Source organism: Hyaena hyaena, unplaced genomic scaffold (assembly GCF_003009895.1).
Source record: "Hyaena hyaena isolate Hyena2069 unplaced genomic scaffold, ASM300989v1 scaffold_808, whole genome shotgun sequence".
In the NCBI taxonomy this organism is placed as follows: domain Eukaryota; kingdom Metazoa; phylum Chordata; class Mammalia; order Carnivora; family Hyaenidae; genus Hyaena; species Hyaena hyaena.
Window position 1 is genome coordinate 168,816 of NW_024081437.1, and position 21,157 is coordinate 189,972.

General features: G+C 61.6%; 1 protein-coding gene across 1 annotated transcript; it reads left to right on the forward strand.

The window, feature by feature from the left end:
* Positions 1-3,116: 3,116 nt before the first annotated feature.
* On the forward strand, positions 3,117-17,250 carry BGN (biglycan). Its single transcript, XM_039219293.1, has 8 exons — positions 3,117-3,256; positions 12,789-13,040; positions 13,357-13,469; positions 13,825-14,038; positions 14,569-14,679; positions 14,896-14,989; positions 15,075-15,213; positions 16,556-17,250. The coding sequence occupies exons 2-8, from the start codon at positions 12,791-12,793 to the stop codon at positions 16,751-16,753; spliced, it is 1,119 nt and encodes a 372-aa protein (XP_039075224.1). The 5' UTR covers positions 3,117-3,256; positions 12,789-12,790; the 3' UTR covers positions 16,754-17,250.
* Positions 17,251-21,157: the final 3,907 nt, after the last annotated feature.

The window sequence follows — 21,157 nt, forward strand, 5'->3', positions numbered from 1 at the left end:
TGCCCTCCATGCTTGCCCTCCCCTGCCTCCTGCTGCCTCCTCCCAGCACTGGGAGGCCAGAGGGCAGGAGGCCACTGGCTGCTGCTCTCCAGCGAGGACTCACTGTCCCCGGCACAGCTTCAGCTGGGGTCAAAGCTGTTCCTGTGCTTCAGGGAAAGTCGAGGCCTGGGGAGAGGGAGGGGAAGGGGGAGGCGCAGGACTGAGGTGCTGCCTGGCTGGTCTGGGAGTGGCCCCCAAATTAGAGGGCCAAGCCGGCCGAGTGACTCAGTGGGCCTTGGGCCGGGCGTGCAGTTATGCCTTATTGCAGACTGCAAACCACAGACACAAGAGCCTTCCAGGCGCAGGAACCGTATTTACAGAAATATTGCCCCAGATGCATCCCCCAAGTGCAGGAGAGGGCTGCACGATGTGCACTGTGCACAGGGCTGGCGGCTCAGGTCACCCCCAAGCTCCCGCCAGGAACGTGCCTGGCTGACACCCGAGGGTGCGCACTGTGCAGGGGACACTGAGACTCCGCCCTGCTCCCCACACCCTCTGCACCTTGGTATGTGCTATTCCTTCCACTGCCAGTGTTTCTCTTCACTCCTCTTTATCTTGCCTACTCCAAGTCACCTCCTCCAGGAGGGGTTTCTGAGCCTGTGGCGCTGCGTGTGGCTCTGGGGAGGCAAGAAACAAGAGTGTCCCTGTCCCCTCCGCCACAGAGTTCAGAGCCCAGTCCTGGAGCCCCCAGAGTGGCCTTTCCCCAGCACAGCTTGGGCCACTGTATTCGGGGCTCTTTTCGTTCCCACTGGGACTCCCGGAGGCTGAGGACCTGAGTGATGGCTCCTGGGGACCAGCCCCCAGAGCAGGGCAGGGTGCAGTGGAGGGCTGCCCGGGGACCAGCCCGGGCAGGGCCTTGGATGCAGCTAAAGGCTCCTGGGACAATGGGCATGTCTTACATGGCTTTTTCTTTTTTCATTTTAAAAAAACATCTTTATTAAGATATAAGTCACATACCATAAAATTCACCTATTTAAAATGTACAGTTAAATGATTTTTAGTATATTCAGTGTGCAACCTCGCTACAGTCAACTTTAGAAAATTCTCATCCCCTGTAAAAGAAAACTGACACCTTTGGCTGTGGCTCTGTATACCCCTGTTTTCCCCTGGGGCCCCAAGAAACCTCTAATGGACTCTCCGACCCTATAGATTTGCCTATTCTGGATGTTTCATGTGGAATTGTACAATATGTGGTCCTTTGTGACTGGCTTCTTTCACAGAGCACAGTGTTAGACATGTTGTGGGCACGTTTCTACTCCCATGCAGCCATGACTAGGGATGCCGCAGCTGAGTGAGGCTATCTTTTATGATATAGTCTCTCCACTGCCAGAGATGTTTGAGTATGTCTCCCATGAACAGGAAAAAACAACCAAGGAGACAATGGACTCGCCTTGTCTAGGGCATGTGCTCTCTCCAGTCTCCGGGTCCCAAGTATTTGCAGCCGCCTCGCCCACGAGAACAAGAGGGAGCCAGAGCTCCCAGCCCAGACCCTGTTTGTCCCACGTCTCTCTTCTCCATGGCCCAGCCTGGAAGCTTCTTGTAGGCGGGCACCACAGCCTGCTCAGGCCACTGTGTGTCTCAGGTCCCTGACTGGGGACTCTGCACTCAGGCTAGCGCACACGGAAGGAAGTCTGGGCCCAGCCACACCCCCAGGCAGAACCTTCTAGATCCCACCTACATGTGGCCCCAGACAGTTGGGCAGGAAGGCAGGACCCTCAGACCTCCTCCCCATTCTCCTTGGACGAACCTCTTCCTGGCGTCCCGCAGCCTCCGTCCGGCTTGTCCTCTCTCTAAGCAGTTTTCTCCTGATCTGTGGGGCATTGTGTCCCTTCTTGTGGCCTGCCTTTAGCTTCCTCCCTCTCGGTTTCCTTTGCAGACCAGCGTTGCTCCCCACCGCGGTTTCTAGCTCCATCTAAACCCTCACTTTTGTCTCCCGGGAGCAGCGCCTGCAGGAGTCTTCCTCAGGCTCTGGCCTGGGCACACTGGGTCCAACAGGCCAGGGGAGGAATGGGACCCGCCCCCCCCCCCCCCCCCCCCCCCCCCCCGGACGCTCAGGCCCTAGGCTCTACACACAGGCGGAGCTGGGCTCGTCCCGGCCCTCAGGAAGCAGCTGAGCTCTCAGTGATCACGTGGGGTTGTGGCTGATGACGACCTCTTCCTGGGACGCCTGGCAGGCTGGCCCACTTCGCCCCTGTAAATGGCCAACACAGGGCTCACCCTGGAGGAAGTGCCCACCCACAGAGCATTCATTGCATTGTAGGGGACCGCACGGATTGAGCAAAGAAAGATGACTCACTTTTCTACTCTCAGCATGTCTGAGGCTCAGGGCGGGAAAGCTAGGGAAGACCCCCGGAGCCTGTGATGCCTTCCTGTCAGTCCCCAGCCGAGTCCCATCTTGAGATCACACAGACAGGACCAGTCCTGCTTTTCAGGGAAAAAGGACTGCAGTGGGGTGAGGGGCTGGGATGTCCAGAGCACCCGGGAGCCTGCATCAGGCCCTTCCACAAATCCACAGCAGCTGCCTCCCTGATTGCAGAGAACCATGTCCTTGTTCAGGCCCAGGCTGCCCGAGGTTCTGGGCGGGCTCAGGACAAAATTCCAGGGGCCACTCGCTGGACTAGCAACCGGAGGCCCCTCCCCGCTGTCTCCCTTCGCTTTCTGCCCTCTCGCCTTCCTCTGCCTGCAAGTGCCAGCAAGCCAGTTCCCGCCCCTCTCTGGGCCTCAGTGTCCCTATCTGAGCAGTGGAAAGTTTGACTCTCTAAGGCTGGGCCTGCCCAGAGACACCAAGGGTCCTTGTGTGAGTGGGAGTGCGTCCCTTTCCCATGCGCCCGGGGCGGGGGTGGGGGGGTTGCGAGGGGGAGGGGGTGCAGCTAGCCCAGCCGTCTACAAGAAAATTGCTCCCTTTGAAGCTTCCAGGGGGGCCGGGAGGCCTGTCCCCTCCCTCCCTTCTTCCCTCCCTCCCTCCTTCCCTCTCCGCCCCACCAGCCCCCTCCCTCCTTTCCTCCCTCCCCGCCCCCTCCCGCCGTCCCCTCCCTGTCGGCCAGCCCGCCCAGCCTTTAGCCTCCCTCCCACCGCCTCTGTCTCCCTCTCTCGACAAACTGCCCAGGAGTGAGCAGCTGCTCTCGGAGGGCCCGACGGAGACGGACAGACACACTGACTGCCTGACACCCAAGCCTGCCAACTAGCCAGCCTGTGCCCGGCTGCTTGCCCTTCCCAGGTAGGGCCCCCACGCCAGCCCCACACTGTCTCCACTGTCCCCACGCTGGCCTTGAGCTGCCCTCCTGGTCTCATCCCTGGTTCCACTGTGCCCTCACCATCCTCCAAGTGCTCCCCGCCCCCCCATCCACATCCCCACCCTTGTCCTTGCTGCCCCCTTACCCCCCTCTCCCACTCCCAGGGTGCCCGTGATCCCCGGACTCCCAGCGACTCCTGGCCGCACCCCTTCGTCGCCACCGTGTGGCCCCCTTAGCTCTTGTCCCTGTCTGCATGTTCTCCCCCCCCTCCGTTTCCTCTCCCCTCCGACGTCCCTCAGCTCCACTCCGCATCTGCCCTCCCTGTCTCCCTGCCCGGTTCTTCCCCTTGACTGCCCACAGAGCATCGTTCAAGGCACGGCGGGGTGGCTTGCATCCCAGCTCTGCCAGCGGCTCTCTTCACTGTGAGTCCCTCTGCACTGGTGCCTCCTCGCTGGGGACAGGGGTGGGAGGGCTCAGAGCTGGGGAGCAGTCCCCGCTGCCCAGGACCAGTCCCCGGTGTGGGCTCAGAGACTTGGTCTCCCAGGCACACCCCAGGCAGCCTGCCCGGATATTTCTCCCCTATCCGCAGGCTAGTTCCTCTCCTCTGTCTCCTCCTGACTGAGGCGTGGGTCCACAGGGCCCTGGCCACGGGGGCTCTGGGTGGGACTGCCTGGGTGGCTCGGTTCCGCCTGTCCCCAGAACCCCCTTGGATTGAGACTCAGAACGGGGGTTGTGGGCAGAGAGAAACTCAGGCAACTGTGCCTGTGTTACCCTGAGCAGGCCTGGCTTGGGGCCTCGCACGGCTTCTGGGGACCCTGGGGAGAAGTGAGGCCACAGGCCCACTTCCAAACTAGGACACCACTGTCCCAGGATGGGTGCCTTTTTTAAAAAAATGTTTTATTTACTTATTGGGAGAGATAGCACGAGCAGGGGAGGGGCAGAGAGAGAGGGAGACACTGACTCCCAAGCAGGCTCTACACCATTACCGTGGAGCCTGACGTGGGGCTCAAAGCCACGAACCGGGAGATCATGACCTGAGCCGAAATCAAGTTGGACGCTTAATCGACCGAGCCCCCCAGGTGCTTCCCAGGACGGGTGCTTTTAAGGAGCAGTGAGGTTCAAGAGCTGTCTGACTACCTGCCCTGTCCCCCAAAAGTGACCCTCCTCCCCAATAGTACATGGGGCAACCCTGGAATGGAGAGAGAGCCTCAGGTCAGAAGCAAAAACGCAGTGCAACGTTGCCCCCCAAAGTTCTTTGGGAGGGGCTGAGTGGTCCCTGCGGGTCTCACTCCCACTCCACCCATTGTACAACGGGCGCAACTGAATCCCAGAGACAGGCAGGAACCTGCCCACAATTGCACAGCAAGTCAGGTGCAAAGCTGGGGCCAGGACACAGGGCTCCTGACTGACGAACCCTGGTTATTGAACCCATTCCACCCAGGGAAGCCTCGAAGTCACTTGGGCATTGATAATGACGGCCTGTGGCCAACTGCACCACCTGGGGATTAGAGTCGGAGACGACAGGGCCACTGGCCCCTGTCCTGCAAGCTCCCAAGATAGCTGGCATGCTGAGGGGCCTGCCGAGTGACCCAAAAGAAGAGCAAAGGAGAATGGAGCTCTCTGCATGTGCCACCGAGTGTCCTGGAAGGTTGGGGGATGGGAGTACCACCCTCACTGCTCCGTGGGTGTGCGTGGGGCCCGGGCACTGGATGGTTCTGCTGAGTGGACCATGAGACCCAGAGTACTCCATGCCAGGGTTGTGGGTTGGAGCCAGTAGGGTAGCCCTCGCTCAGGCCAGGGAGACTGTTCTGGAACAGTGTTTGCTAAGGGCCTCTCTGGCCGCCCATATGGCCAGTCCTCTCCTCTGCGTGCCCCTGCATGTGCCCTCCCCCACTGCCTGGCCTGCCAAATCCCCACCCTGCAGGGACTGATTGACACTGAGACAGGCGAATGATGCTTGGGCCTCCCTCCATGCCAAGAAGGAAGGTTCCTGGGGATCTGCAGCCAGGGGCAAAGGTCGGCGGGGAGCGAGAGCGCAGAGGCTCAGCTGCGAACATGCACGTGAGCGCCTCCTGGCGACCTGCAGCTGCCCTGAGAGAGTGGGTGCCTGGGCACAGGCGCCTTCGTGTGCAAGCTGCCCATGTCTGGCCCATGGGACAACATGGGTAGCCTTTGAGGGCCAGACTGTGGGGGTGTCGAAAGGACGGTACCGCGTCGGACAGTGAGAGCAGACTGGGAGCTGAGGAGCTGCTGCCTGCCGAGTGGTGCCCCGGGGGGCCTGGCCCACCTACCCGGTCAGAGGCCCGCCTTTAAGCCCCAAGGACCCAGGTCACAGTGAGCATTAACCATCCCACCGCTTTTGTGCCCTGCCCTGAGACAGGGACCGGAGTCCCCGTTTTGTACATGGGGAGCCTGAAGCCCAGCTTTTGCACTGACGGGCTGGCGGCAGCTCCGTGCCGGCTTATCTCAGAGGCCCAGAAACCTGGCATGCCGGCCCCTGTGACCAAATTTCTCCCCATTCCTACCAGTGGCCTTGGCCCATTGGAGGAGCATAAACGAAGAAGGGTAGGAGGAAAGGGGTTGTTTAAAAGACCCCAGAGCATCCCTTCCCCTGCCATGCCAAGTCCCCAAAAGGAGCCAGAGCTTTCCAACAGGGCCTCCCATCTCTCAGCACCCCCTGCTTCCTGGACGGCGTCCCTCTTCCCCTCCCTGGAGAAGCCCCGCAAACACTGCGCGGTCTGCACTGTTCCAGAAGTCACTTGTCCTCAGCTGCCTGGGGACACTGCCGTGGCATGAGAGAGTGAGGTCTCACAGGGTTTTCCTGGGGCACACAGGCACAGGCAATGGCCCAGGCACAACCACTGGGCCCCCTCGCCTGCCCCCCCCCCCCGCAGATAGTCCCAGCCACAGCCCCAGGGCCTCATCTGCTGAGCCACTGGGTCATTTGTCCTGCATGACCCTAGGGCCCTTCCCTCACCTTCCTTACTCACCTTCCAACACCCCTCATTGTACGAGAGGTCTTCTCACCCCCACCCAAAACACCCTCCCCAACTTCACCCTCCTCATCTGTCACCCCAGTGTGACAGAGCTTGATCTCTGTCCAGAGCTCTCTCCTTCCACACCTGTTGGCCCCACGGGTGGGAGGGGACACACCGGCACAAGGGCTCGGCTCAAACCGAGGGGCTGGGGATGATGGTGGCTCTCCCAGGGCGCCCTCCTATGAGCCATGCAGTGGGGGAGGAGGGTAAGCAAAGGCTCCCGCCGAAGCCAGGGTCCTGGCAGTTCTGGCTCCTCCTGTCAGCTGGCACCTAGGGCAGTCGGTGCCCCTCCCCTCCCTCCTGTCGTCTTCCGCTGAGACCCCGGGCCTCACACCTTGATCACCCACAGAACGCCTTCCTTCCGTAAATCCCACCTTAGAGGAGCCAGTAGGCGGCAGGCAGAGGGGGCTGCACTGGGAGAATGGGGAAGCGGGTGTCTGCTCAGTCCTGTCCCCGTTCCCGGGCCTGAGGCCCATTAAGGCTAACTGGCCAGCCCCGTGGTCAGGCCCTTCCGTCTTCCAGAGCCGATTTCCCAGTGGCCCCTGGGGTGGGGGTGGGGCCTTCATGGCCACTTCGTCTAGGGGGTGGGTGGCTGTGATCCATCCCTCTCACATGGAGGCCGCAGCCCAAGGGTCCCCCGGGGCCTCCTCCACTCCCTCTGGGACTCCAGGCTCCTGGAAGCTGCCTGAGACCCACCCCATTTGGCTCCCCCTCCCCCTCTCTGCTCTGGGTTGGGGCAGTTGGTGGGGCGGCTGCGGAGGAGGCCTTCTCCCCTGGGGCCCACGAGCCTCAGCTCCCACGGCGGCTTGCAGCATCACTGGGATGACTCACCTGCCTCCTCCCTGTGGTAACACATCTCTCAGTTTTAAGGGGCGGGGGTCTTACCAACCTTCCTTGCACCCAGCTCTCTCAGTCCATGGCATCGGAAAGCCAAAGTCTGCAAACACCAGCCTGGGGCTGACCTGCAGGACTCCGTGTGACTCTAAGCTCACCCCGGTTTCTCTCCCACCACCTGCCCCTTGAGGGTCAGATGGCCAAGGCAGACACGGCAGTCAGAGGCCCGTGTGGCCGCAGGATTGGGAATTTGAGGAACAGACGTGCGACTTCAAGGAGAGGGGCAGAGGGCAGAGAAAGGCTGCTTCTGGTGGCCTTGTCACAGGAGACTAAAGGCAAATGTGACTTTCATCTTCATGTAGTCTGAGTCCCTGCCTGCCCTTGATTATGGTCCACCAGGACCTTAGAGGCCGCCTGGCTGCAGGGAGGCCTGCACTGGGGGAGCCCTGGGAGGGGCTGCCGGGGACAGAGCCCCTGGCAGAGAGCAGGGAACCCAATGCAGGAAAGGGGATGCAGGAAACCCTGGGCCCAGGAAGGAAAGGGCCTGACTCAGCCAGGGAGCAAGGCAGGTGAGGCGCCATGCTCTGGGAGCCAGGCTGAGAACATCTCCCCGTGGCGTCTGGTGCCTGCTAGGACCTAAAATGCTCCGGGAAGCTCCCTGGCCTGGCGGCCAAGGGGCTTGATGCTTTTTCCATGGGACATCCCTGTAGGCCTGAAGCCAGCAGAAACAGCAAGGTTGTGATAGGCCTCGTGGGGTGTTGGGGCCAAGGAGGAGGCGCATGGCCCCACAGACAGTGGGAGCTACTGATAGTGGCGGTCAGAGAGCGGCATCATATTGCCAGAGTATTCCTGATGCTAGCAAGGGGGCAAAGGACCCACAGAGCAGAGCCTGGCTTTCCAACAGCATCACCTCCCAGCTCAGGTGAGGGAGCTGACAAGGAATCTTTTCCAGGGCCCCAGAGGCTGGTCCAGCTCCCCCCACAGCACGGGGAGTATAGAGTCTTGTGGCTTTGGGACCTGTGGCAAAGTCTGCAATGACCAAGAGCGGGGCCAGACACAGGGGCAGGTAGACAGACAGACAGACAGACAGATAGTAGAGTCCCAGCTCTACCATTTCCTTACTGCGTAGCCTTGGGCAAGAGTTTGGGGCAAACTCTGAGCCTCAGTTTACCTATTCAAGTGGTAAAAACAGTGCTTTCTTCTTTTGGCCATTGGGAGGACTATGTTAAGAAATAATGTGAGTCCCCTACCCTGCCCCTGGGAGGTAATAGCATCCTCCCTCTTCCTCAAAGGTTCTAGAATGTGGTGAGGAGGGGATCAGGACTCCTTGTGAGTGGAAGAAGGAGGAAGGACACACAGCTCAGGTGTGAAAAGGCCAGGAAACTCGGGATACCCAGCTGGCCTGGGTCATCTGCTGCCTGACTCCTGGCCAGCAGCTTGACCCTCCCGTTTTCCAGAGGTTTCCTGGCAGGGTGGGGGAGGGGTGGATGGCTCTCCCGAATGCTGTGGCAGAGAGGTCCAGCCTAGCCAGCACCAGCCACCCTACCACCTCCGTGGTAGCAGCGCTCCGCAGCCACTGGGCTGGCTCCCTGCTGGCTTCTTGGGGCCTCTGACCCCCACATCCAGGTCGAATCTGTACCTGAAGGCTGACAGGGCACAGGACCCAGGTCTGTCCAGTTCCATCGGCAGTGCTGGGGCCATGGCAGGAAGGAGCTGCTTGCCCTATAGCTAGAGGGCATGCGGGGGCAATAGCGAGGGCTCAAGGTGGCCCTGGCACAGCCACAAATGGGGTGGGGTACAGACGTAGGTGGGGTAGGGCTCAGGACCCACTCCTCCCCACTCCAGCTACCAGCCGCTCACACGTGTGGTCACCCCCACACACGTGCGCACGTGCAGGCTGCGGCAGACCCATGGTTGGCACCCAAGTGTAGATTAGATGCTGTCGGGGGGTGACAGGCCGGATCCTGGGAGGGCAGTGAGGGGTATCTGGGTGTCAGCCTGGGCACCACGCCCACCTGTGCGATACAGCTCTGGACAGTGCCCCTGCCCCTGGCCTGTTGGTTGAAACCAGGCCCTGAGGACTTTGGTGGACAGAGCGGGGCGGGGCGAAAGGGTACCTTGTGCAGCCTGTCTCCGTCTCAGCCCTCCGCATCCACGTAGTCCTAGGGATGGGGCAGGGCCACGGAGACGGTGGCACGAATGCCGGAGTTCAGGTCGGGTTGCTCGGTGGGGCCAGACACCCTGGGCTGAGGCCTCGGGACAGTGCCCGGCGTCTACGACTTGGCAGCCGCGGGCCACACATCTGCGAGCAAGCTCACAGGGCATGCCAGACCTTAAGTCCTGCTCCCGCCGCCCTTGGCCTGGCCTGAATGCCTGGCACGGCCCCTCCATGTTCTCAGAGACTGCCAATGCGTCTTGTTTGGCACTGACCTGGAGCAATCCCACTCCGAGGACTGCGCTGGCTTTCAGAGGGCTAGACAAGGAAGGCCCTATTGGTTTGGCCGCACAGGCTCCAGGAAGCCCAGCCTTTTCCCTTGCTCACACCTGTGGGCACTGGGCTGGAGGCCTCACCACCATTACCATCTCTTTCCTTTGCCCTGAGGGGTGGGGTCTGGTGAGCTCCAAGCACACTTTGATGGCACTCGAGGCTCTCCCTGAAGTCCTTGGGGACACCCCCCCCCGGGTTCATTGTCCGGCCAGCCCCCTCCTCCCCATGCAGTTCTACCCACTGAGTCTCATGCCAGCTCCCAGAGTGGAAATGAGGCTCTGCTGGGAAGCCTGCCCAGCCCCCACCCTGCCAGCCTGTCCATTGCCTGGGCCCGGCCAAGGGTGGGTGGGGGAGAACCGGCCAAGCCTCGTTCTCGGCGTCTGTCACAGAGCCCTGCTGTAGGACCTCCAAACCCTTGGCCTCAGCCCCTCCCCCCAGGAGTGAGCCTGCGCCGGAGCCAAGGGCCCCTCCCTCAGCCTCTCTGTGGCCCCCAGATGCTGCCACGTCAAGCACGGCTGGTTTGAGCTGATTTATCTCCTCTAGAGCCCCCATTCCCCCAGGATAGGTCCCATGAGCCCACTCGGAGCCGGGGTGGTCAGTCCCACCCCGGTGGGCCTTCCCAGTGCCTGCCCATCCTCTACCCTGGATGGAGGCAGCCACGGGGACAGAGGCTCCCTGTGGAGACCCCCCAGCCCTTCTCAGCCCCAGCAGGCGAGAAGAGGCCTGTTTTTGCCCACTTCGCCCCGCAGCCTCCCCTGGACCTGGCCACACCACCCCAACCACCCCCACCTGTCCCGGTGGACTGTGGATCCCAAACCTTCCAAGGCTCCCACTGGGCGTTCCAACCCTGACTCATCCCCCCTGTGAGGTAGCGGCTTTGGCAGGGGTGCCAGGCAAGAGGGGAGCCGTCTCCTCCCTCTCTCCCATTCCATCCTGCTCTCCTGCCTCCATCCTCCCCTTCCTGTTCTCTCCTACCACTCCCCCTCCTCCCAGCCCCGGGCATCCACTGGCTCTCGGGCAAGGGCCCCCCGCAGCGGCAGCAGGCACTCGAGGCCTTGGCCTGCCCTGCTCTGTCCCGGAGACTGCAGAATCAGGGCAAGAAGGCGGGACACACTGTCCAGGTAGGCAAGCACAGGGCCTTCTCCCGACTCAGCTCCGTGACCTTCCGGGGGCTCCCCTGGGTCCTGCTCGGCCAGCCTGGGCTAGCAGGACCTGGGGTGTGATCGTGGGATGTTGAGGCTCAAAGGAGCCAGGGGGACTGGGTGCTCCCCCAACATGGGGGACCGTCACTCTGCTGTGTGACCTGGGACAGGCAAGCAGCTTCTCTGAGCTTGTCGCTGGGGACCAGGCACTCAGGAGGGCTGTGGGGACCTGCTGCGGGTGCTCCAGGGCTGACTGTCGGGCTGAGTGCCCTGAACCATGTTCTGGGTCTGTGACCTGTGCCTGCAAGCACACTGCAGCCCTGGCTGCCAGAAAGGTGGTGCCATTGTCTCCCACTCTGTCCTCGGGGATGGTGGGAGCCAAGGCACACTCTACGACCCACTTGGGGGTTGCCTGAGGAGTGTGGAAGAGGGTGGCGAGACGGGGGTCAATAGAAACCTGGGACATAGAGCAGCTGTGGCCAGACCTGGAGGTGGCCCCTGGCCCACTGGTGGGAGGAGTCCATGGGTGGCCTGCAGCCGCCAGCCCAGCCCCACGCCGGCCCGGCTTGCCCAGGGAAGGGGCAGCCAGGGCCACGCCACTCAGGTGCTGGCCTAGAGTATGCGGAGCCCTCCACTCCCCAAGGGCTCCTCCCACATTTGCAGCCAACAGTGAGGCTCAGGGGTCACCCAGACCCACTGAAGCCCCTAACAGCCCCTCCCCCATCCAAAAGGGGCCCGAAGTGAGGAGGGTCTCGCTGGGGTGGGGCCCAATGTGGGTCTACAGGAAGCCCCTGGAACCCAGCCAGGCTCACTGCCCACAGATGCGCCCAGGGCAACCCCAGACACCAGAGCCTGCGAGGGAAGCACTTATGCCTGTTTAACAAATGGGGGCAGTGAGCCTGGCTGGGACATTCCTGGGAAATCGGAATTGGTGAGGGTGGTGGGAGAGGCAGGGGCTCCGGCCTTCTCCTGTACAGGAGCTTCTAGATGGGAGAGGGAAGGAGGTAGGTAAATATGGGCACCCGGGGCAGGTTCGGGCAGAGGGCAGCTTCCCCCTCACGCCCACCCCGCTGCCTGGCCTGGGGGAGCCTTCAGACAAGCCTGATCCTGCCTGCCACCCCGGCGGCAGCGTGCTCCCCTCTGGTGGCCTCTCCAGGGGGCTGGGCCACAGGCAGAAGGAAGGCAGGAGCAGATGCGGGAGCCCTGGGGCTCTGCAGGCCAAGCCAGGGGAATTCTTGGGGGCCAGGGGAGGGTGCTGGGGCCCCGGGGAACAATGCAGGGGGCGGGGGCCGCCCCGCCTCCACCTCAGCTATTTCACCACCGCCAGGGAGGACACTCCTCTCTTTCTCCACATGGCCTCCGGGGCTAGCCCAGGTGTCAGCTCAGCGTGCCCAGCCTGGCGTCTTGGCCTCCTGACTTTCTTTGAAAAATGTGGGTGTGCTGCGAGGGGGAGCTGAGGCAGGAGAGGAAGTGACTCACGGTGGTCTAACTCAATCCCGACTGCGCCCACATTGCCCTGAGCATGTGGGGTAGGCCCTGGCCACAGTAGTAGATTCAAATCCAAATTCTTCAAAGCCTGTAGGGGGCAAATGGTTGCCCTTCCCTCTCTGCCTCCTCCACTCTGTCCAGTAGCCTCACCGAACCCCCGCACCCTGGGCAGGCTGCCAGCTGACTCAGTGGTGTGTGGAAGACGGCGGGGGAGGGGCTAGTGCAGCACACTCGCTCACTGGGAAGGCCAGGCACTGCCCATTTAAAGCCGCAGCCCTGCCTGGAATCAGAGGAGAGCAGAAGGAGGTGCCTCCTACCTGCCCGCAACCCCTCCCTCTGCTGCCCCCTTCCCTGCCACTCCCACCCTGGGGTCTGGCTGTCTGCAGTGAGGGATGACAAACGCGGTGCCAACACATGCAGAAGCTCAGTCGCTGGTATCCGGAGGTTGGCCAGGAAAGGGCCCAGAGGGCAGGGGCCAGTGCTGGCTGGGCCCTCCTGACAGCCCCTCCTCGCCCTGGCCTCCCAGGCATGCCCACCATGTGGCCCCTGTGGCTCCTCGCATCCCTGCTGGCCCTGAGCCATGCCCTGCCGTTTGAGCAGAAGGGCTTCTGGGACTTCACCCTGGACGACGGGCTGCCCATGCTGAACGATGAGGAGGCTTCAGGTGCTGAGACGACCTCAGGTGTCCCGGACCTGGACTCCCTCACGCCCACCTTCAGCGCCATGTGTCCTTTTGGCTGCCACTGCCACCTGCGGGTTGTTCAGTGCTCCGACCTGGGTCAGTCCCGGGCCCGGGGTGGGATGGGTGCATGAAGGCGCAGGCCCAGCCTCAGTGCCCTACCAAGGAGACACGTGTCTGTCCTGTGGGATGGGCATGAAAGGGTGGGGTCAGGGATGGGGTGACCCACACAGGCTCCGGGACTCCTGCTTTCAGCGTGGAACGGTGTCCAGTTGTTTGCTTGTGAGAGAGTGGGGGGCGGGGTGAGAAGGGCCTTGGCCTTGTGTGGGTGTCTGTGCGCCTGTGGCCCTGCGCTCTGAGGCACTCTGGGGCTGTGGCTATGGCTCATGCTGGTGACGGCGGCACCGGCCCCCAGGTCTGAAGTCTGTGCCCAAGGAGATCTCCCCCGACACGACGCTGCTGGACCTGCAGAACAACGACATCTCCGAGCTCCGCAAGGATGACTTCAAAGGCCTCCAGCACCTTTACGTAAGCCTGCCCTGGCCCTTTGGGGGTCTTCGAGGAGGTGGGCAGTCTGCAGCTAAGGAGTTGGGTGTTCATGGGTGTGTACACACACGTGTCAGGCATGAGGGGACTAGGGACCCATGGAGTCCTGGGGGCGAGAAGTCTGGAGGTGGGCTTGCTGGGAGTGCCCCAGGTCACAGGTCACATGTGTGGATGTCAGCAGCCATAAGCACAGGACAGAATCGCTCAGCCCCGAGGCCTCACTGGTGGCCCCACTGATCACCAGCTCCAGCTCGAGCGGCAAGGGAGGGAGGAAGAGGTGAGGGCAGAGGGGGGGGAGGGAGGTTGTGCCTTCACTTCCCACGCCCCCCTGCCCCAGGCTCTCGTCCTGGTGAACAACAAGATCTCCAAGATCCACGAGAAGGCCTTCAGCCCCCTGCGGAAGCTGCAGAAGCTCTATATCTCCAAGAACCACCTGGTGGAGATCCCTCCCAACCTGCCCAGCTCCCTAGTGGAGCTCCGAATCCATGACAACCGCATCCGCAAGGTGCCAAAGGGCGTGTTTAGTGGGCTGCGCAACATGAACTGCATTGGTGAGTGTGGCACAGCCTGTGACGGTCCTCACCCTGTGGCCAGCAGGAAAGACCCAGGGAGAGGGGCCCCTTCCAGCCGGAGTGGCTGGGTGCCATGGGCAAGCCCGGTGGGCCTCACAGGACATTCTGGAGACTTGTCTGGAGACATGCCCCGGAGCCGCCAAGGCACGATGAAGAGAAACATGGGGACCATAGAGAGAGGGAAGGGAAAGGGCTAATGCAGCCAGCCAGCCAGCCAGTGACCAGCGGGGGCCAGGCCAGAGAAGCTGAGCAGGCACCTTGATCTCTGGCTCCCCTCCTTTTCCTCCTGCTCCACTTAACCCCTGAGGTCAATGCCTGGGCCAATACCCTTGGGAGCTAATGGTCTTGAACATCCAGGAGTTTGCAATTAACCCCGTAAATTAGTGGAGCTGCTTTCAGGGCTAGATGGGGAAGCAGGGCCCATCAGGCCAGCCCAAGCCAGGACCTGGGACTGTGCGGGCAGCCACCCAGCTCTGGCGCCAGGGCTGACGTGGGGGCTTCTCTCCTAGAGATGGGCGGGAACCCCCTGGAGAACAGTGGCTTTGAGCCTGGAGCCTTCGATGGCCTGAAGCTCAACTACCTGCGCATCTCTGAGGCCAAGCTCACCGGCATCCCCAAAGGTAGGAAGGCAGACCTTTTCCCCCATGCTGTCCAGCCTCCAGGGCACAGATGGGCACAGATGGGGAGATCTGGAGACATCTGGAGCCACCAGTCAACTCAGGGAGGGCTTTGGTAGCCCTCTCTTCCCATCTTACCTCCCACACACCTACAAACCCAGCCCGCACACATGGCCTCCCCTCCTGCATTCAACTCAGAGCACCCTCTTTTCCTGGCAGACCTCCCCGAGACCCTGAATGAACTCCATCTGGACCACAACAAAATCCAGGCCATCGAGCTGGAGGATCTGCTCCGCTACTCCAAGCTGTACAGGTGGGCTGAGGGTCCACATCGGGTACCCTGCCCTGCAGCTCTTTTCTCCTCTAGTGTCTCGGTACATTTCATCTGCCCTTCGCAGGCTGGGCCTGGGCCACAACCAGATCCGCATGATCGAGAACGGGAGCCTAAGTTTTCTGCCCACCCTGCGGGAGCTGCACTTGGACAATAACAAGCTGTCCAGGGTGCCTTCTGGCCTTCCGGACCTCAAGCTCCTCCAGGTGAGAGCTGAAGGGAGCCCCCATGCCAGGTTCTGTAAAACAGAGCGGAACAGGACCGTGCTGTGCGGCTGGCCAGCTGTGTGGTCTGGGCAGCTACTCCTGCTCTCTCTGCTTCTGCCTCCGCATCTGGAAAGAAGCCGTCACAAGGATCCCTCCCTCAGTGCCAATGATTTGTGCTGAGGAAGTAGGGAATGCAAGCAGGGACTCCGCCTGGGGACAGCTCCACTGGGTCATGGGTGGAGAGAGGGTGTGAGGGATGAGCAGGAGTCGGCCTGGTAGCTATTGCGGCACTTCACCGAGGTGGGCGGGACACCAGAAAGGCCTGGCAGAGCCTGGGAGGTCAGGGAACAGTCTGGGCACTGGAGGTGCACAGATTTGCGGCAAGACAGGTCCAGCTCATGGCAGAAGTAGGCTGACGATGGGGTGCAGGGTCTTGCCTGGGGTTCTTTCAGGGACCCTGTCCCTGGCTTGGCTTCCAGTCTCTTCCGCGGCCCCAATCACTAGCCAAGAGACCTGCCTTTCCAACAGGCCGTCCAGCCAGAGCAAAGTCCAGACAAGCCCTGCATCCGGTGAGGGCGGGGGAGGGCGGAGCAGCCCGGAAGCTGCCACAGCGAGGCCCATGCCCGGCTAAGCGCGCCCTCTAGCGGTCCGTGTCCTCCCTGCCTCTAGAGGGCGCTGCTGCAGCCTGAGCACCTCCCCACCGTCATGAGGTTCCTTACCCACTCTCCCTCCTGTTCCCTCTGCCCCTCCCCAGAGAGGGACTTCAGGAAGTTGAGAGCTGCTAAAGAGCAAGTACTCCTGGGGACTGGATGGAAGAGAAGGTCCTCTGCAGGCTCTTTCTCCTCTCATATCCATGGGTGTCTGGAGTGAAAGGCTGCTGCCCAGGGGCAGGCACGGAGCCTGGGGAGCCCAGAGGGAGGGCCAGGGACCGTCTGTGAGCCCAAGGTGCCATCTTTCCTTCATCGATACCCACGTCCCATCCCTTGACCCTCACATGCCCCTCACTTCCCACCCACCACGTACCACATCTGGGCCCTTCATCCTGGCCCCTTGGTCACATACCAGCACCTTAATCCCATCCAACACCCATGTGACCACCATACCCAAGCCTCACTTTGCTCTTCCCAACAATGGAAGAATCACATCCTGGACCTCAAAGGGCAGGCACTGCAATGAAACCACAATCATGAGGTGTCCAGGCAGGACCCAGCCCGGAGACAGGGCCCAAGCCGTCTGTTGTCTGCCCTCTACTTGGCCCACCCAGGCCGGAACAGAGTCGGAGGGCAGTCCGGGGTGACTGGGCCACTGGCATTGAGCCTGAGCCACATCCCTCTGCCTTCAGGTGGTCTATCTGCACACCAACAACATCACCAAGGTGGGCGTCAACGACTTCTGCCCTGTGGGCTTCGGGGTGAAGCGGGCGTACTACAACGGCATCAGCCTCTTCAACAACCCTGTGCCCTACTGGGAGGTGCAGCCAGCCACTTTCCGCTGCGTCACTGACCGCCTGGCCATCCAGTTTGGCAACTACAAAAAGTAGAGGCAGCGGCAGCCACTGTGGTGGCCTGGGCGGGGTCTCTGGGGAGCACAGCAGACATCCTGAAGGGAAGGGCAGAGCGAGGGAGAGAAGCCAGTGCCCAGCTGCACCCAACCCAGCCCCGCCCTTGATCCCGGACCCCTACTCGCTGCCTCCTGACGCCCTCATCCTGGCTCCCAAGCGTGCGGATGGGGCACAAGACCCAGCCACCGTCACAAGCGTCTTGGCTTCAGAGCTGCCCCTGTCCCCCACCTCATAGCCACTCAGAGGCACCCTCATAAAGCTTTCTTCCCATTCACCCTGAGATCAAATCGCCCAAGGCTCCGGTCCAAGGAAGACAGTCCCTGGGTCTGGGGGTGGGAAGGGGCTAACAGGGATGGAGACAGCCCACCCCACCTGCCTGGCACACCTTCCTTCTTCTCATCTCCTTCCAACTTCCAACCCTCCTTAGCCTGGCCTGCTACCCTTGGCTTTCCATGCTTCCCCCACCCTTCTACAAGTTCATGGCCCATCTGTCCGAGCCTCCTTGCTCTACCGGTCTCTAGACCAGTATCTTCCTGTCTGTTCCTCTGTCTCTCTGTCCCTCGCTCTGTCTCCATCTGTCTGTCTCATCCTCCCTGTCCTCACTGACATCACTGAGCTGGGTCTGGGGTCTGTCTCGCTGGGCTTCTGCCCAGCCCCTACCTAGGCAAACCAGGGGGCAGAGGGCAGCTGCCCCCAAGCCTGCCCTGCCCAGGCTCTACACCACCCCCAAGTCTGGACAGTCCTGGTGGAGGCCAGCATGTGGAGGTGAAAGGGCCCAGCATCCCGCTGGAGTCAGCAGCCAATTTTCCTTGGCCTTCCCCGCCCCCCACGATGGCTAGTTCTCCCCTCCCTTCACCTTCTGGCCCCTGGAATGGTGGGGATTTCGAGCAATCACACCCAGCTTGAAGAGGAGCTGCTTCTGAGGTCCATGGTTGTCTTTCCATTAAAGAAACACTGTGCACTATGGCTGTGTGCGCCGCCGCTCTCGGGTGGCACTGGGGACTGAGCAGACAAGGGGAGCCAAGACGGGCCGCTGCGGCTGGGATGCCTGGGAGGTTCAGTTGGTTAAGCATCGGACTTCGGCTCAGGTCATGATCTCACGGTTCGTGTGTTCGACCGCCGTGTCGGGCTCTGTGCTGACAGCTCAGAGCCTGGAGCCTGCTTCGGATTCTGTGTCTCCCTCTCTCTCTGCCCCTTACCTGCTTGCTCTCTCTCTCTCTCTCTCTCTCAAAACTAAATAAAACATTTAAAAATTTAAAAAAAAGAAAAGATGGGCCACTGAGGCTGGCTCCCAGGCTCAGCCTGTTCATGTCCATTCTGAGCCTTGCGCTCAGGGAAGAGTCCTCAGTACCTCCAGGTCTGAGACTGGAAAGGCTCTTTCCACTTCTGTCTAGGCTCCTCCATTGCCCCAGCTGCTCTACTAGGTTCCTAATGCAGCTTTGGCTGAGGGTGCACCTGCCAGCTGGAGAGCACCAGACCCTTATTCTGAGAGGGGGGCTTGGAAGCCCTAGGGGCCCTGCGCGCCTGTCCTAATGAGATTTGGGGGCTCAGAAGGAGGTCAGAGCCCGGCTGCTGTCAGAGCTGTGTGCGGCACCCCAGTTGGCACCAGGGGGCGCACTCTCACGCAGGACGGGCCTCCTGGGGACAGGGCAGCAAGCTGTGTGAGGCTACCTGTGCTGGCCTGGTCTGGACTCTGGACAGATACACTGTGTGCCAGCAGAGTCAAGCCCAGGTTGCCATATTCTGTCCCTGGCTCCCAAGAAAGGTCCAGAACATGGCCTGAGAAACCTACTTGCTGGGGATACAGGACAGCCCCAGAAAGGGCAGCATGAGAGGGGCAGTCCCTGGAGCAATGTGCCCTCAGACGGCAAGCCCAGAAGACCGAGGCGGTTTCAGGCTTAGAGACCGGCTCCTTTTCATTCGTCCTGCACGAGGGCTGAAGCGGTGGGAGCCCGGGGGCAGCCACAAGCCGCTGATGAAAACGGAGCACGCAGGACCCGTGAGGAATGCCAGCCCAGGAGAGAGAGGGCCCAGGGGCACCAGGTGCCGGCTCTGAGCACAGAGCTGCGTGCCCTTCTGCCTGACCTGGCCCCAGGGTGCCCGGTGTCCCCAAGTTTCCAGTTTGGGGGATGGGAGGCGCCGCTCAGCGTGGTGGCCCTGTGATGGAACGTCACCCCATGAGAGCTTGCTGTCCAGTGTGCTGCAAACTATTGGAGGAGGAGGATGACGATAATCATACAAAAGCTGGGACTGACTGGACTTAAAACTCAAGGGGCACCTGTGTGGCTCAGTCGGTTAAGCCTCCGACTTCAGCTCAGGTCATGATCTCACGGTTCGTGGGTTTGAGCCCCGCATTGGGCTCTCTGCTGACAGCTATCTCAAAGCCTGGAGCCTGTTTCGGATTCTGTGTCTCCCTCTCTCTCTGATCCTCCCCTGATCATGCTGTCTCTCTCTCTCTCTCTCTCTCTCTCTCTCAGAAATAATTAAAAATATTTAGAAAAAAAAAAACTCAAAGCCATGGCAACATCAAAGGCCATCCGTGCCAGCCACCAGCTGCCAGCCCCCATGCACTGTTAGGCCATGCAGAGTGCCCTCCTCATGAAGCTTCGCGCCTGGCTGAGGTCACAGGGCGCCCCAGGTGGCAAAGCTGCAGAGGGCTGCGGTGGTGCACCCTGAGCTGGGAGCGCCTGCCCGGGCTCGGAGGCACCGGGGTAGAAAGCCTCAGCCACGCCGGAAAAGCAGCAGGAAAGATGGAAGGAGGGGCCGGGTTCCAGCCCTGGACTTGGGGACAGATTGAACGTGGGTCCACAGGAAGGGGGTGGGCAGGATGGAAGTGTGGGAGTGTGGGACCCCCCATGTCTGAGGCCCCTGGAGAAAGAGGAAGGGGCCGCAAGGAACACAACCTGTAGGGGGAGAGCACCCCAGGCACCGTGGGGGTGGGGGTGCAGCTCAGAGGAAAAGCCCAAGCCCGGGAGTGAGCCGAGGCAGGCACACGTGAGTACACGCGTGCACGCACACACACACTTGCACATGTACACACGGGGCAATGAAAGTCCCGGGAGCGGCTCTCTCAGGGAGGGCTGTCTTGTGAAAGAAGTGGCTGCCAAGCGGTGGACCCAGTGACAGGGGGCTGGGGTGAGGGACATTTCCAAGTACTTACCGCAGGTCAGGTGCCTTCTGGATGTGGTGGGGCCCAGCTGGAGCCTAAGCCGAACCCACTGCTTGGTTTTAGACAAGTTAGGGCTTGTTGAAGGGGCAGCCAGCCAGGCATCCGTCCGTAGACCACGGCTGGGGACGGGGGTGGGGCACCTCAGAAGGACAACCCCCTCCTTGAAGGGCCTGAACGGGCGGCTGGAGGGGCTGGTTTGAGAACCTGGGGGGCGGTGTTCACTCACTTCTGCTCCCCCCTGTGGTCTCCAGGCCCCATCCCCGTAGGCTCCGGCCACTTCCCCTCTGGGCACGCGGGGCAGGGTGCCGTCGCCAGGGTGGCTTGGAGCCACTGCAGCCCTAGAGAGCCCAGGGCCGCCCTGGCACCGCGGGGCCCAGAGGCTGCTGCACACAGGCCGCCAGGGCGGGGGGGGGGGGCGCCCGGGGGCTGAGCTAGCCCCAGAGGCTGGGGCAGGGCCGGCAGGAGGGCTTGTGCTCACAAGGCCACCCATCTGTGGCCAGGTGTGAACGCTCCTGAGAATGAGAGAGGCAGCCTTAGCTGTCCAGAACCTCTGGGGTACAGTCCACCGAGGCCGAGCACCCGAGACGACCAGAGGGAGGGTGCTGCAGGCAGGCGTGTGCAGGGAGCGGGTCTCCTCAGGGGCCAGGTTAGGGACTGGTATGAATTTCCCCAGGATGCTGTAACAAAGGACCACAAGCGGGTGGCTTCGAACAGAGATCGATTCCCTCCCAGCTCTGGAGGCCACAAATCCAAAATCAAGGTGTCGGCAGGGCCGTGCTTCCTCCAAAAACTCTAGGGGAGGCTCCCCTTCCTGTCTCTCCCAGCCTCTGGTGGCTCCAGTCATCCCTTGGCTTGTGGCTGCCACTCCAGTCTCTGCCTCTGTCTTCACACAGCTTTCTGCTCTGTGTCTGCCTCCCTCTCATGAGGACACCTGCCCAGATACTCCAGAATCATCTCCCCGTGTCAAGATCCTTAACTTGATCACATCCGCAACGTCCCTGTTTCCAAATAAGCTCCCAGTATGGTTCCAGGGCTTAGGACATGCACAGGGCTGCAGGTGACCTCTGACCTGGGAGGCCCCAGCACGAGGGTGGCCCCCCAAGGCCTTGGAGGAGTAGGGGAGGAAGAGTGTGACATCAGCCAGGGAGAAAGTGAGCAGTCAGAAAAGAGAGGGCCCTGGGGCCCAGCCAGAAGTTCCCCACTTCAGTGCTGGG